This window comes from Mus pahari, chromosome 9 (genome assembly GCF_900095145.1).
Source record: "Mus pahari chromosome 9, PAHARI_EIJ_v1.1, whole genome shotgun sequence".
NCBI classification, from domain to species: domain Eukaryota; kingdom Metazoa; phylum Chordata; class Mammalia; order Rodentia; family Muridae; genus Mus; species Mus pahari.
The window spans coordinates 50,219,832-50,236,191 of record NC_034598.1 but is presented as its reverse complement, the minus strand read 5'-3'; the positions used below and the strand labels follow the sequence as shown (position 1 = coordinate 50,236,191).

The following is a 16,360-nucleotide window of genomic DNA, read 5'->3' as shown; positions in this document are numbered from 1 at the left end:
GCTTCCCCTGGCTTGCTGAGCCTGCTTTCTTAAAGAGCCCAGGGATGACCCCACCCACAATGGGCTGGGCCCTTCACCATCAATCACTAATTAAGAAATGCCCTACAGTTGAATTGAATGGAGACATTTTCACAATTGAGGCTCCCTCCTTTCAGGTAATTCTAGTTTGTGTGTCAAGTTGGACTAAACCAAGCACTAAACAAGACTAACCAGCACTAAAGAGTAGGGACTTCCAGCTAGCTGTAACTTGCGAGCCATCAGTATTACTATAAAATGCCTACACTTGTCTATTCTCTAAACTCAAAATCCATTGGCCAATCTTCTGACAAGAATGTCTACACACTGGGCTGTGGAGATGGCTCAGCCAGTAAAGCACTTGTGCATGTGTGTTTATGTGCATCTGTGCATATTATGTGCATGTGTGTTTATGTGCATTTATGTGCATCTGTGTACAAGGACAAAAGCCAGCATTCTGTGTGATTCTCAATGATGACACTTTACTCAAATTCAGTGTTTAAGTTTCCCCCTCTTCACAGAAGCTGAGTGACACTGGATTAATTAAAGAAAATACCAATTGTTCAATAGGAGAGCAAATCAGCCACATTAAGAAGTCAGTAGAGGGTCTGGAGAGATGGCTCAACAGTTAAGAGCACTGGCTGTTCGATCCTGAGGTCCTGAGTTCAATTCCCAGCACCCACATGGTGGCTCGAAACCATCTGTAACAGGATCCAATGACCTCTACTGGTGTGTCTGAAGACAGCTACAGTGTAGTCATGTAAAATAAATAAATCTTAATTTTTAAAAGGTAAAAGCAAGCTGAACAAGCTATGGGGAGCAAGCCAGTAAGCAACGCTCTTCCATGGCTTAAAAGGAAAAAGAGATCAGTAGAAACAGTGGTCTGTTGTCACTCTCCTGTTTTAAAAAATACTGAAAACAATACCACAAGAAGTAAAACCATTCTCCCATTCAAACCTAAGGCAGGTTTTCCTCCTCATTTAAACTGAAAATCCCTCTCTCTCTGAAATAGAACCTGTCTCACATTCTCTGGGCCCTATCCTGATGCCCGTAAACTCAAGGGGATGAAAACACATCCTCTAACCGTGATGACCATAATGAGCTCCCCTGAACCATCACAAAGAAACGTAAACCACATCTTTAATCATTAGAACCCATGTTTCTCAAAACATACTCCACAGAAGATACACCTTTGCAATATTGATGGTCGTTCAGTTAAAAACGAAGGGAAGAGACGAAACCAAACACAGAGGTACTGTGTGGTCCAGCTGTCTGCTCCTGGGATCTTAGATCCTCGGATGCTGAGGCCCCTTTTCCTCAGATGCTAATGGACGCTAAGTCAGCATGCTCTAGACAGGCTTGGGTGCCCATTTGTATTCGGTGCTATCCACAGTAGACAAGTCATGGACTCCACCTAGGTATCTATCAGTGGATACGTAAAGGTAATGTAGGGCCAATCCACAATGTAGTTCTATTCAACCATAAAGAAAAACAAAATTACATCATGTACAGGAAAATGGATGGAACTGGACATCGTGTTAATCAAAGCAAGATCGACTCGGGAAGACAAACGCAGAATCTGGTTTTGTTTCTTAAGACATAAACATGTAAGGAAGGAAAGACACCAAGACAAGGGGGCAGGGAGAGAGGACCCTAAGGGAGTGTCATTTAAGTACATGACATACATGCTTGGAAATGTCACACACACACACACAAAAGACATCATTTTGTACAATCAATATATGTTAGTAAAAAGAAAAACTGGGAGAGAATAAGGATCCTTTAATCAAATAAGTTTGAGAACTATAAACTGTATGAGATTAATTATGTATTTCACTGTTGTAGTATGTTTTTTTTCTTTTTTAGGGAACCTTCAACACAGGGTCTCACTGTGTAGCCCTGGCTGTCCTGGAACTCACTCTGTAGACCAGGCTGGACCTGAATTCAGAGATCCGTGTGCCTCTGCCTCCTGCATGCTGGAATTAAATGCATGCGTCACCACCACCTGGCTGGCGATAGAGTTTCTTAAGAAAACATTGTTGTGTGTTGTAAAATTCCAGGAAAGGGTTAAAATGTGCAACTTTTTCCAAAATTGATGAAATGTATCACACTTTGAAAAACAACATCTTTCAGAATCAAGTTTAGGAAGTAATGTGTCAAACAGATGTTTAATGCATATGCTTTGTTTATGAGAGTACTGTCCTTTTTGCTTAGATTCATGATTCTTTTGACCCTCCACACAGACAGAAGCAGCAACTATTTAATCAGGTTGTTATGTGACTGAAATGAAGTCAAATATCGTCAGGCACCCAGCCCAGCCAAACAGTCAGACGCTGCTGGACAAAATTTCAGCCAACATCGGATCACAAAAATTCTGGGCGTGGTGTGGTATGCCTGCTGTCTAAGCACTCATGAGACGGAGGCAGGAGGATTGTGAATTCATAGCAGGTCTGGATACACAGCTAGTTTCTGTCTGAAAAGAGAAAACAAAAACAAAATGACTATACATAGGCAGCTGGGCCTGCTGGATTCTAATGAGCTGAAAACGTCCTTAGTGCCCATAAGATAAGTGCAGCTCCCACCCCGAATAAGAAACTTCTCTTTGCTGTAACAGACGGAGACCATTATAGAAAACTACAACCAATCAAGACGCAGAGAACAAGAGACCTGACTGTGTCCAGTTCTCGCTGATACTTCTACAACACAATTCCAGCACCTAAACCTCAGGGTTCATCACAGTAGAAATGGAAAGACCGGAAGAGCCAGAGGAGCAGAAGTTTTCTGGGGTTTGTGTCTCCTAGAAACGTCAGAGGGGCTGTGCCCATGACGTCTCGACCACATGGCTGCCAATGAACGACAGCAATGGACACGCTAATGTGGAAGGAGGAAAGCTCACAGGACCTCAACCGAAGACAAAGAAAGACTGAGAATACTGAGAGCCAAAGAAACTGTCTTCCCCAAGGAAAAGCCTCACAACTGGCTATCCAATGCCAAGTGATCAGGTCCAGAGATCAGCTACATTCAGCATGTATGACACATTGTATGAACTAAGCAGTAGTGTGTGTGCGCACGCACGCGTGTATGCATGTGTGTGTGTGTGTGCGCGCGCGTGCGTGTGCGTGTGCGTGTGCGTGTGCGTGTGTGTGTGTGTGTGTGTGAAATCATCTCGACTCTCACCACTCTCAGACACTCTGTATGGCTTTGCACCTGGGATCAGAACTGTCACGTTTGACTCCTGCTGTGGTTCGGAGCCAAGTCAGCCCAGCTGGCAATCCCACCCTGTCTGGGACTTTCGCTTCCTTACCCTGATAAAATACCCACCCACCCCTGACTCTTTCCCACAGTGGAAGATTCGAGAAGAAAAAAAAAAAAAGCCAGGATCTAAACACAAACAGGAAGCACAGGACTTCCAGATGTCAAAGCCGAGCCGAAGGACTTCCTAAATCAAGGCGCCTAGGCAAAAAGCAATATATCATTTAGGGAAATGCAGACGCTGGAGAGTGCACTAGACCTGCATTTAATTTCTAATCTGTTTTTGCACCGCTGCATGCCAAAGTTGATTCAAATAAATATTTAAATAAAACCTGAGCTGCACAGAGTACTGAAAAAAAATGACCGGATCGGGTGTGACTGAAAGCTCATCGGTGGTGCGCGTGCGCCCTCTGCTGCTGGACAGCGCTTCCAACAGCTCACTCTCCACGCGGCCCATTTCTGTTCTTTTCCTCTTTAATACTGGGAGGGGGCGGGGGGTGAAGATAATGTTATTATTTTGGTTTGTTTTGCACAAAACAAATGGAAATCCGCATACATAAGCTTGATTTGCGTTACACCCTCATCTCAGAGAGATGTCGTCGACAAAAGCACTCAGATTTCTTGGAAGCTGAGATCATGGAGTATATACTATTCTTTAAATGATAAAATGTCCTGACTGGATGTAGTGGCACATGCCTATAATCCTAGCAACTTTGGAGACAAAGGAAGGACGGTGCCTGAGATGTTTCTGACTTTCAGAATGTGGCTGTGGTCATGTACAACTGTGATCCTGCCTCTTTGAAAAAATAAATAAATAAATAAAATTTATTATTTTGGGTATCCTGATAGCACATCATAGAGGTTCAAATTTTATTCATTATATAGACTTTTTGGTCTTCGTTTTTCTGTGGCTTATTTCTCAAGATTGCCAGATTTAATACGTATAAACATGCCCCGCGTGTTTCTGTAGGATCTTGCTACAAGTTGGGGCTGGAGAGGCGGCTCAGCAGTTTAGAGCACTTGCTGCTCTTGCAGAGGACCCAGATTCATTTCCCAGTGTTCTCAAGGAGGCTCACAACTGTCTGCAGCTCCAGTTCCAGGAGATCTGACCTCTGTGGGCAATGGATGAATACGGTGTCCCTACATACATGCCGAAAATGCTAATACACGTGTCTTACTTAGGGTTTTTATTACTGTAATGAAACACCATAGCAGAAAGGAAGTTGGGAAGGGAAGGACTTGTTTGTCTTATACTTCTGTATCACTGTTCATCGCTGAAGGAAGTCAGGACAAGAACTCCGGGCAGGAACCTGGAGGTGGGAGCTGATGCAGAGGCCATGGAGGGGGGCTGCTTGCTGCTTCCTGGCCTGCTCATTGTGGCTTGCTTAGCATAATTTCTGGTACAACACAGAACCTCCAGCCCAGCAGTGGCACTGCCCACAGTGGGCTGGGCCCTTCCACATCAGTCACTGGTTAAGAAAATGCCTGACAGCCAGATCTTACGGAGGCATCTTCTCAACTGAGGTTCCTCCCTTCAGATAACTCCAGCTTGGTTCAGATTGACATAAGACCAGTCAACACAACATATATCGTAAAAGAAATAAATAAATCTTTTTAAAAAAAAATATATATATATATATTATATATATATATATAAAGTTGCCAGGTCTGGTTGCACACACCTTTAATCCCAGCACTCAGAAGACAAAGGCAGTGGGCCGTGGTGGCACACACCTTTAATCCCAGCACTGGGGAGGCAGAGGCAGGCGGATTTCTGAGTTCAAGGCCAGCCTGGTCTACAGAGTTCCAGGAAAGCCAGGGCTACACAGAGAAACCCTGTCTCAAAAACCCAAAAGAAGAAGAAGAAGGAGAAGAAGGAGGAGGAGGAGGAGGAGGAGGAGGAGGAGGAGAAGAAGAAGAAGAAGAAGAAGAAGAAGAAGAAGAAGAAGAAGAAGAAGAAGAAGAAGAAGAAGAAGAAGAAGCTGCTACATAAGGAGTTCCAGAATAGTCAGGGCTACTAGAGAGGCCTGTCTTTAAAAGTAATAATAATAAGTTAACCCAGGCCCAGTGACACGTGTCCAGCTACTTGGGACTAGGAGGCAGCAGAATTCCAAGCCTTAGAACAACCCAGGCTACACAGTTCAGCTCAAGGCCAGCCTGCAACAGAGTGAATCCTCTCCGTCCGATAGGACACTAAGTCACTGAATAGAAAAGGTAGTCACTGTTTATCTAAAACTCCTGCTTTACTGGCTTTTCTGTTTTGTCCGCTAAGCTTACTCCATTTTCATGTGACCTCTGAACTCCACAATTAAAATTGTTTTCTCTTATGCTAATCAGAGCAGTTAGCTCATCTTAATCAAGAATAAAAACAAAACATCTCTCCCTTTAAGGAGTATCAGCCAGACAGAGGCTGAAGTTCAAAAAACTTGTTCTTAAAGTTACTTAATGAAGAAATGAAAAAGAACTCTCTAGTTTCTGTATATAGCAAAGTTGTTGTACAAAACCCATATAATGGTTTTAAAAGTGGTGGTACATTTAGAAAGAGGAGGACCCTGGGGATGCAGAACCCTCCAGTCCTGAGCCCCCTGAATCACATACGGGGGAGCCTTGAAACTCCAGGATGCCCAGCCCCATCTGTTGGCCAGTCGTTATATAAGATCCCTGAATCCAGAAACTCAAAGAATCCTGGGCTCTAAGGTGAGTGGTGGGGGTGGTGTACGCAGGCAGGAAAGGAATCCACTCCCTTGGGGCTGCCAAGGTCCTTCAAGGAATACTTCTCGACTTTGACGTCTGTGTGTGAATCGAAGCACACCGACTGAGAGCTTTTGAGTATTTCTAACCAGCTGCTAGCTGTTGTTAATGCTCAGGACCAAGGGTTCCACTTAGACAGCAAGAGCCTAGGGGGCCAAAAATAAAAAGGAGGTAATTTGTGATAATATGGAGTAATATAACATCTGTGTGTACTGAAATAGCAGATCACAACTACATTACTGTCATAATGTCATAGCAGCTGTAGAAATGGGAAGGATCGAAATGGGAAGAAAAAGAAAAAAAAATCTTGATACTTCTTCAGCGGTTCTCTGTGCTGTCTTCAGTTGCTCTGATGTCTTCTGTCTGTCACTCTGCCTTCCACCGGCAGAAAAAGACTTAGTGCCCGCTCCCCGCCTGCTCCTTCAGAAATGCTGTCAGAATTTGGGTGAGACCATTCTCCACCCAGCACCTCAGTGATATCGGCCATTTAAACCACAGAAGCTCAAGTCGTATTAGAAGTTGTTCGCAGGTCATTTCCGCCTGGCGATTCTTAATCATTCTTGATCAGTCAGCGCTCCGAGGAGCAACTTCCGCAGACCTTGAAAAGGTGTGAGGCTGATCAAATCAACCCTGGGAAGCGTAATTGACAAATCTCCTCGTGTGGTTTTGAGAAATTAATCAAGACAGGTCTGGTGGACCTTTGCTGAGCCTCTTCGGGACAAATGACTCAGTTGCCGATGCACTATTATAAAGGAAAACTCCAGCTGCAAATCCCAAGGTGACCCATTTATCCACTCAGTTGGAGAATAATGACTTCTTAAGCAAGGCAAATAATTCCGCTGGTTTAAAACCAATTTGGTTAATACGATTAAATGAACTATTTGATCTTTCAGGTTCAAAACCCATCTATTTGACTCACGCGTTAACATTTTAATAAGGACGTAAGCGTGTTTCGGAGGAGTGGGTTTCCAAAAGTAGCACACGTCACATCACACTTCAAGTCCCCAGAATTACTTCAAGAATTGAAACTGCAATATTCTCGCCTTAAGCACTCATTCCATTTATCGGTGATACCAAAGGAGAAACTTGACTCAAGCCCCGCCCCGCCCCACCCCCACCCCCACCCTACACACACACACACACACACACACACACACACACATTGTGTGTTAGCCTTGGCCAGTCACCTCCGAGCCACAAGGCTTCCTCAGAGCACACAGGCGTGTTGAGTCTCAAAGGCCTATTTTCTGCTGTCATCAGAATGAATCAGACAGTGATAATGCGATCAGCCTCAACCGTTGCCTCTCTTCTTGGAACTCACTTATAGAACCTCACTCACTTGAGGCCTCTACAACCATCTTCCTTCCAATTCCTCCCCCTCAGACACGATGTTAGAAGCTGTTTTTCACCCGTGTGTAATCTTTACCCTCTTCCTTTCCCGTCACACCCACTGTCTCTTTGTTCTACATTTCACCTATCAGCCATAAATTGATAGAGCTCCATCATCTGTAATTCCAAGACTGGCCTCTAGGTGTCAGTAAGATGACTAAACCTCCCCACCCTAAGAAACACATATTTTGTAATTTATTTCTTTTTATGTATATGAGTGCTCTATCTGCATGTACATCTGCATGCCAGAAGGGGACATCAGATCTTACTACAGAAGGTTTCAAGCCACCATGTGGTTGCTGGGAATTGAACTCAGAACCTCTGGGAGAGCAGCCAATGCCCTTAACTGCTGAGCCGTCTCTCTAGCCCCTAAAAACACATATTAAAATTAAATAAAATTTCATTCTTGCTCCAACCCAGCCACATCGAAGGTGTCAGTGCCATGGTTTGGGTGTGGCTTAGGTGTTCCACATCTGTCTACTGAGACTGAGGGCTGGGGGCCCAGGGTAATGGTATAAGATAGTGCAGTCTTCAAGACACAGAAACCCACTTCTTGTTATACTCCAGAATTCCATAAAAATACAAACCCAGAAGCCATAATGTATATGCAAAGGACCTGTGTGTGTGTGTGTGTGTGTGTGTGTAAAGAAAGAGAGAGAGAGAGAACTATAAATAAATTTTATATATATATATGTGTGTGTGTGTGTGTGTGTGTGTGTGTGTGTGTGTGTGAGNGAGAGAGAGAGAGAGAGAGAGAGAGAGAGAGAGAGAGAGAGAGAGAGAGAGAGTATTTTTTGTGCAACCCCCCCCCCCGGCAGCCTTGCAGAGGCTCCTACTACAGGATTGAGCCCAGTGTTAGCTGCCAACTTGTCAAAACCTAGAAACACCTCGCAAAGAGATCTCCCGACATACCATGCTCAATTACCTTAATTGAAGTGTAAGGTGTATCGAGAACTTTGGTTTCTTTGAAAAACAAAGAAAGGTTGTAAGAACATGTTTTTGCTCTAATCCCAGGTGTAGGATATGGGGCCGTTTCAGATTGCCCACTGCAGCTGACTATGATTAGCCTCACGCTCTAGCAGGGGTGTGATTTTGCCAGCTGTGAGTGTGTGACCTTTGGGTTTCTGGGGACTCTTCAGAGGATAGATAAACAGTAGGGCCCTGAGAGGTTGTGGTGGGTTGGTGGTTGGTCGCTGTTGGTCATGGTTTGTTAAGTAGTCTGTTAAGTAGTCATGCACAAAGAAGAAACTAAGAAGAAATTAGTTATCTTGACAGTGAAGATCAAACATGCCCCAAGGAACTCAATGCCCCTAATCAGCCAGAATTAGACTAATGATAACCTTGCCCCCTCTCCCCCTCTATCATTTTCTCTCTCCTATCTAGTGTTAAGAGGTTGAAAGGGTGGGAGAAAAGGGGTGAAGGGTGGAAGAAAGAAGAACCCACAATGTAGCTCAAGCCTGGCTACAGGGAAGACTTACCCACATTGGGCGGCTCCATTCCCTGGCTGGGCTCCTGCACTGCACACACAGCGAGAGGAGAGCAGAACAGCGGCCTGCGCCTTGTCCTCCGTTCCCATTCCTGACTGCAGATGCAGTGTGGCCAGCTCCATCAAGCTCCTGCCGACCTAATTCTCCCACCATAATGGATGGTGTGAGTTACAATACCTCCCTCCTGTACTCATGAGGTGTGTCTATACCACCCGCCTACTGGAACAACCCAACAGCTATACACAGAAGTATAAACAAACACATTGTAATCTATATCCCTGAATTCTCTCTGCAGGAAAAGGGAGTTACAGGTACAGGAAGTAAACACAAACATTTAGATAAAAGGAACCTGATACTAAGAGAGGGCATACTGAGGGTGTGGCTCACAGGCTCAGTGCTAGCACTCAGGAGGCAGGGGCAGCTGGTGTTGTGAGTTTCAGGCCAACCTATCCAAGAAAGAGAGGAGAGGGAGGGAGGGAGAGAGAGGGGGAGGAAGGGGGAGAAGGAGGAAAGAAGGGAGGGAGGAGGGAGAAAGCATATTGATGATTCCGTGTATAGGAAATTCTAGGATGGGCAAAATTAATCTGTGCTGAGATAAATCAGAACACAGGGTTCCTGCAGGGTAGAGAGGGGGAAATAAACTGAGAAACAAGGACTTGGGGATAACAGAAATGTCTCTCATATCTTCATTATGTTGGGGTCACCCACTGTAAATTCAGACTGTATTTGATGCACTAGTACATGTGAGGGATTAGAGAGAATTCATCGGGGAGGGTAAGCACATAAGGTTGTCAGGAAAGCTACCACAATGGGCTGGAGAGGTGACTCAGTGGTTAAGAGCCACTGCCTGCATGTACTTCCAGAGGTCCTGAGTTCAATTCCCAGCAACCACATGGTGGCTCCCAACCATCTGTAATGGGATCCAATGCCCTCTTCTGGTGTGTCTGAAGACAGCTACAGTGCGCTCATATAAATGAAATAAATAAATAAGTCTTTAAAGGGAATTAAAGGGGGGGGTGGCCACGCCTGAATGACAAGAGGAAGAGCAGTTTTCATACTCCCGGGTTTTTTCCTTCTTCTTTTCTAGGTGTCAGAAGTTTTCTACAACAAAGCCCTTTGTAACTGGCAGAGCCACGGCCTTTGCTGAAGCTTCATCATTAAGCAATGAGGAAACTTCTGTTTTGTTCATTCCTTCCCTCAGGAGAGAGACCGAGGAGAGCATCAGAGAGTGATCTTAGCCTGCAACTCTCAGACCACACTCTCTCTACCACCCACCTTCCCTCATGGGGACAGAAATACCCAAACAAGGTATAGCAAACCTAGTTGTTCTCATTAAACTTCAGAGCAGCACCCTGAGTGTAGAGTTAATAAATGCTCATTTGTGTTGATAATAATGCTTGAAATTTTTTTTACCTTTTCCCCAATTTATAATATTTGAACAGCAAGTAAAACGCATTCTAATGATAATCTGTATTTTAATAGGTTTTTAAAGATGCATTTATTTTTACTTTATGAGCACTTTACTTGCATGTTTGCTTGTGGAATGTGAGTACAATGTCCCCCGTAAGCTAGAGGGGGTGTGGGACGCCCTGGAACTGGAGTTAGCCACCATGTGGGTGCCAAGATCCAGGCCTGAGTCCTCTGCAGGAGCCAGTTTTCCAGCGCTGAGCCATCTCTCCAGCCCCAGTCTGAACGTATTCCTTCTCACCACTGCTGATCCTGGCTTCTTTTGAAATGAAAGCTTTGAAGCCCTGACAGCAAAATCTGGTTCCATCTGGGATGCTGCTGCTGCTGTTTTGAAAGCACCTCACTATCTAGCCCTGGGTGACCCAGATCTGGCTATCTAAACCAGGCGGGCCTCCAACACCTGCCTCTGCCTCCCAGCAGCTGGGATTACAGCTGTGTGCCACCACGGCTGACTTCAGCTGAGGTTTTATAAGGACAAATTTGGGCATTCAGCAGGCGCCAAGGTGTAGTTTAAAATAAAGGCTGGCAAGATGGCTGACCCAGTAAAGGTGCTTGCCACCAAGACTAACAGCCTGAAGTGCACTCCCAAGATCTACATGGTGGAAGCAAGAAAACCACAAATGTTGCATATTTGATCACACTGTGAACCCAAGATTGTGCTAGTTCCTGGAGAAACCTGTTTCTAGCAGTGGTGCGGCTCAGTCTTAGCACACACGTTGATTCGGGCCTGGAGAGATGGCTAAGCAGTTAAGAGCACTGGCTGCACTTCCCAAGAGGACCTAGGTTTGATTCCCAGCATCCACATGGAAGCTCACAACCATCTCTAACTCCAATTCCAGGGCATCTGGCGCCCTCTTCTGGATCCCATGGGCACTGCATACATGTGGCACACAGACACATGAAAGGAAAACACCCATACACATAAAAATAAATATCTCCATGTCTCTAACCAACCTTCCCTACCGCCAGTTTCCTATCCTATGTTAAAAAAAAAAAAGGAAGAAGAAGATGACTCTAAAGTTCATCTGGAAATCTGGAAATCACAGAAAGAGAAATAGCCTCCCCCCAAAAAATAAAAAAATTGTGACAAACATTTTCTCCAAGAGATGAAAACATTGTATTACATATACAAATATGTCATAGTTTAAGAAACATAAAACTATAAATGTACAATTTTAAAAGGCATGCATGCATACAGGCAAAACACTCACAGTGCTTAAATCTAAAAAAAACAAAAAAACAAAAAAACAAAAACGAAATAGGCTGGAGCCCCAGCTGTTAGAGGTATGTGCAGCTCTGGCAGAGCACCTGAGTTTGGTTCCCAATACCCATACCAAGCAGTTCCCACCATCTGTAACTCCAGCTCCTGGGGATCTGACGCCCTCTTCTGGCCTCTACAGGCACCTGCTGCACACCAGCACACAGGCATCTGCACCCAACTTAAAGTACATCTTTATAACACAATGCTGGAGACACTTAGACACTGGTGAAGTTTGCACCAGCGCAGCCTCCATGGAAACCAGCATGAAGGATCCTCAAAAGCTGACAGCAGAAACACCACATAAGGGCTGGCGAGATGGCTCAGGAGGTAAGTGCACTGACTGCTCTTCCAAAGGTCCTGAGTTCAACTCCCAGCAACCACATGATGGCTCACAACCACCCGTAATGAGATCTGACGCCCTCTTCTGGTATGTCTGAATACAGCTATGTAGAATAATAAACAAATCTTTGGGCTGGAGCAAGCAAAGTTCCTAAATCCAATTCCCAACAACCACGTGAAGGCTCACAACCATCTGTACAGCTATAGTGTACTCATATACATAATAAATAAATAAATCTTAAAAGAGAGAGAGAGAGCGCGCTCGTAAGTAGAAGAGCACACCTGGGCAGACCTACACCGGCACACATGATTACTTATGTTAGGGAACAGCCAGGTGTCATCACCGGAAAGTGGACAGAAGAAGGGCTGGTGCAGGGCGGACAGGTAAGGAGACAATCAGGACAAGACTGTCCTTTGCTGGGAAACGGACAGACGCTGGAGAGAGTCATCTAAAGGAGAATAAGTCAGATTCATGACAAATGCGTCTCCTCTGAAATATGGAACCTAAAGTGTGTGTGTGTGTGTGTGTGTGTGAGAGAGAGAGAGAGAGAGAGAGAGAGAGAGAGAGAGAGAGAGAGAGAGAATGATAGAAAGACAGACAGAGAGATAAAAGTAGGAAGAGAAAATGGAATAACTAGAGAAGGGGCCAGGAGAGTTACAGGGGTGAGTATGAATAAAAATATCATTTTGAAGCCCATTACTTTGTACACACAAAAACACACTAATAAAAATTTGATTGTACAGTTTCCATTTTAGTTGGAAAGACCACAACACATATTGTCTACTCAGACACACCCACACATCTCCATCAGGACTTAAATAAGTGTTGTCTGTAGCACAAGTGCAGCCAATCAGGAGGTACAGCCAGTCAGGAGGTGCAGCCAGTCAGGAGGTGCAGCCAGTCAGGAGGTGCAGCCAGTCAGGAGGTGCAGCCAATCAGGAGGTGCAGCCAGTCAGGAGGTGCAGCCAATCAGGAGGTGCAGGCGACAGGACAATGTCTCCTTTTCTCCTTCGACAGAGTCTCACATAGGCCAGGCTAGCCTCAAACTCACTGTCTAGCCTACACTAGCCTGTGTTCCCCATCCTCCTACCTCCACCTCCCACAGGCTAAGAATAGAGCCATACCACCACTCTGTCTAGAATATTTTCTGAATGTTAAACTCAGGTACGTGGAGTGACAAAGTATTTTAAAATTATGTGAAAAGTCCTATAAACACATAAAAAATTAAACTAAATTACATTAGGGATTGAATGTAGTATCTTAGTTTTAAAGGATTTAATAAGGGGGACTGGAGAGATGGCTCAGCAGTTAAGAGCACTGGCTGCCCTTTCAAAGGGCCTGAGTAGAATCCCAGCACCTACACAGTGGCTCTGTAACCACCTCTGACTCCAGGCCTAGCGGATCCAAGGCCTGGTTCTGGCCTCCCAGGCAAACACATGGTACACAGATACACAGAACACACATATACATAAGATTAAAAAAAATTAAAAAAAACTAAAAGAAAAATAAGTATCTAAGTATTGAACTGTCCCTAGGAAATTATGTCACGCACTTTGCATTTTGACCCTGATAAATGTCCTCTGGCCTGATCATCTCGCTGTCTGTAAATATTAACACTGACCACCCACCATCACACAAGTGCGTGCTTCACAGATGCCACAACCAAATTTTAAAACAATCTCGTAAGAGAACAAAAGGGCCAAAAAGTAAGTATACTGTGGAAAATACAAAAATGTCATTTATTTACCTTTTTCACTAAATGATTCGCTATAAAGATCCCATTTCTACCCTGCAGTTTAAGGAGTTCCTTTCTGCTGTGTCCTTTTTTTTTTTTTTCTTTTTTCTTTTTCTTTTTTTTTTTGTAGTCAAATGCTAAAATCAGCACATTCTGCAATTTATGCCTTGAACCTAACTGACCATTTACATTTCATACATTCTGTGCCAAAGAACCGCATGTTCCTCATGGTCCTGACAGACGGCCACCGTCCTCATATGTTGGAGTAGTAGCGGTCACGGTTCTGAAAGTCCCTGTGAGCATATCTGGCATACGTCTGGTTGTGCGGGATCCTGCCGAAGGGCTCCCGGTCATTGAAACAGGTCTGGAAGACTTCGTCCACAGCCTTCTGGGCCTCCTCTCTGCTGACGCCCCGGACCGCCAGGATAGAGAGAACAGCTCTGTCCCGCACGCAAGTCTGCGGAGAAGGAAAGCCCAGGGCTTTAACTTGCTGTGAAGTTTAATCATACGACATCATCACATGTTACCTGAACCAAATTACGATTAATTTCTCCAGGGCTGGAGAGATGGCTCAGCAGTTAGGCGCTCCTCTACCAGAAGACCTAGGTTCAATTCCCAACACCCACACGGCAGCACACACCTGTCTGTAACTCCAGTCTCAGGGAGTCTGACACCCTCACACAGACAGACATGCCACCGAAACACTATGGCATATAAAATAAAGTAAAAATAAGTCATAAAGATTCACTTCTCCCCCCTGTTCTTTTATTAATTTCTGCCATTCTAAAAATTAAAATAAAATTAACAAATATAATTCTCTAACCATGGAACATGTTAGTTCACTCTAAAACTATTAAATAAGACCCCAATTCTTATTTTCTCGGGAATATATCCAATGTCATCCTCTGATGTACCAGGCAGTGTCTGCCAAATATGAATTCCCACTTTGCAAAATCACAAAAAATCCATAGACAAGGTCCTGATTGATCTTGGTTAATTAAATTTAAAACAGGTTTCAAGGGTCTGGAGAGATGGCTCAGTGGTTAAGAGAGCTGCCTGCTGTTCCAAAGGACCCAAGTTTAATCTCCAGCAGCCATGGTGGGCAGCCCACAAACACGTGTTACTCCAGCTCTGGGGATCTGATGCCCTCTTCTGGCCTCCAAAGGCACCTACACTCATGTGCACATGCCCACACACAGTCACACTTACACGCACAAAAATAAAACCTATCTTTTTTTAAAAAAATAAAATACACTTCACATCCACACCTTTCCTTCATAATTTTTCAGCTGACTGGTGATAGATTAACTTTTTGCTATTTATCCTGAGGCAACAGGAAACTATTCATAGATACTCAAACTTAAAAGGTGCCTCTGGTTTTAGGCAGAAAGAAAAATTAAATATTTCATAGGTCTCAGTTTTGCTATGAGAATAACTTGTCTAACATCTTAAATCTGTTGATCTTAAAACTTCCATGTTTTAAGAAATATAAGGCCCCTACCTCGCCATTTCAATTCCCAGAGGGCTTTTAAAATACTTACTTCTCTCTCTTCCTAACTAAAACTCAAAAGAATGACCACTAAAGACAATTGTGGTGGTTTGATTAAGCTTGGCCCAGGGAGTGGCACTGTTAGGAGGTGTGGCCTTATTGGAGTAGGTGTGTCACTGTGGGCGTGGGCTTTAAGACCCTCACCCTAGCTGCCTGAAAGCCAGTCTTCTAGCAGCCTTAGGGACACTGCCATGCTCCCACGTTGATGATAATGAACTGTCTGAACCTGTAAGACAGCCCCAATTGAATGTTGTCCTTATAAGACTTGCTTTGGTCATGGTGTCTGTTCACAGCAGTAAAACCCTAACTAAGATAATAATCAAAGGAATATCATCTCATCTCCAAATTAAAATTCCAAAGGATGGTATGTGACCCATCCATTAAAGATTATAAAACCAGGCATGGCAACCCCCAAGCTCGCAAAACCAATGCTCAGGAGGCCTGAGGACCCAATTCAGGCCAGCCCTGCTGCGTATCCAGACTGTTTCAAAAGTAAAAGTAAAGGCGTGTGGAGACACTGCTCTCTGTTCCTGCCAACTCAAGGCTGAGGCAGGGTGAGCCCGAGTCCAGAAGGACACCAGCGACAGAAGACCTAGTCTCAAAAGAAGGAACAAATGAAAAATAAACAGCGATTTTGATGACATCACCAGCATTCTGCTTTCCTAATTTTACCTCCACCTCATCACTCGAGCTGGAAATACTCATGCACCAAAGGACAGTGCAAGATACACAGCGAGACCCTGTTCCCCTCCCCCAAAAATACAGATGCCAAAGCTTCAGAAGGCTCAGTGGCAAACCACAATTGGTGTTTACCTTGGAAGGTGGTGGTGGCGCACACCTTTGGATCCCAGCACTCGGGAGGCGGAGGCGGAGGTGGAGGCGGAGGCATCTCTGTGAGTTCAAGGCAAGCCCGATCTACAGAGGAAGTTCCAGGACAGCCAGAGCTACACAGAGAAACCCTGTCTCAAAAAACCTCTGCCGGGCTGGTGAGATGGCTCAGCGGGTAAGAGCACCCAACTGCTCTTCCAAAGGTGCAGAGTTCAAATCCCAGCAACCACATGGTGGCTCACAACCATCCTTAACAAGATCTGACTCCCTCTTCTGGAGTGTCTGA

At 44.6% G+C, this 16,360-nt stretch overlaps 1 protein-coding gene across 4 annotated transcripts in view; it reads right to left on the bottom strand.

The window, feature by feature from the left end:
- Positions 1 to 2,182: 2,182 nt before the first annotated feature.
- Positions 2,183 to 16,360, bottom strand: part of Atp23 (ATP23 metallopeptidase and ATP synthase assembly factor homolog) — a 25,487-nt gene continuing 11,309 nt past the window's right edge. For 3 of the 4 annotated variants that reach the window (XM_029542409.1, XM_021205577.2, XM_029542408.1), the window contains one exon: positions 13,683 to 14,154. In XM_029542409.1, the coding sequence (XP_029398269.1) occupies positions 13,951 to 14,154 (204 nt within the window). In that variant the 3' untranslated portion in view covers positions 13,683 to 13,950. Of the gene's footprint in view, positions 2,489 to 13,682; positions 14,155 to 16,360 lie in introns of those variants that run through there. The other variant, XM_021205578.1, reaches the window with a different exon arrangement.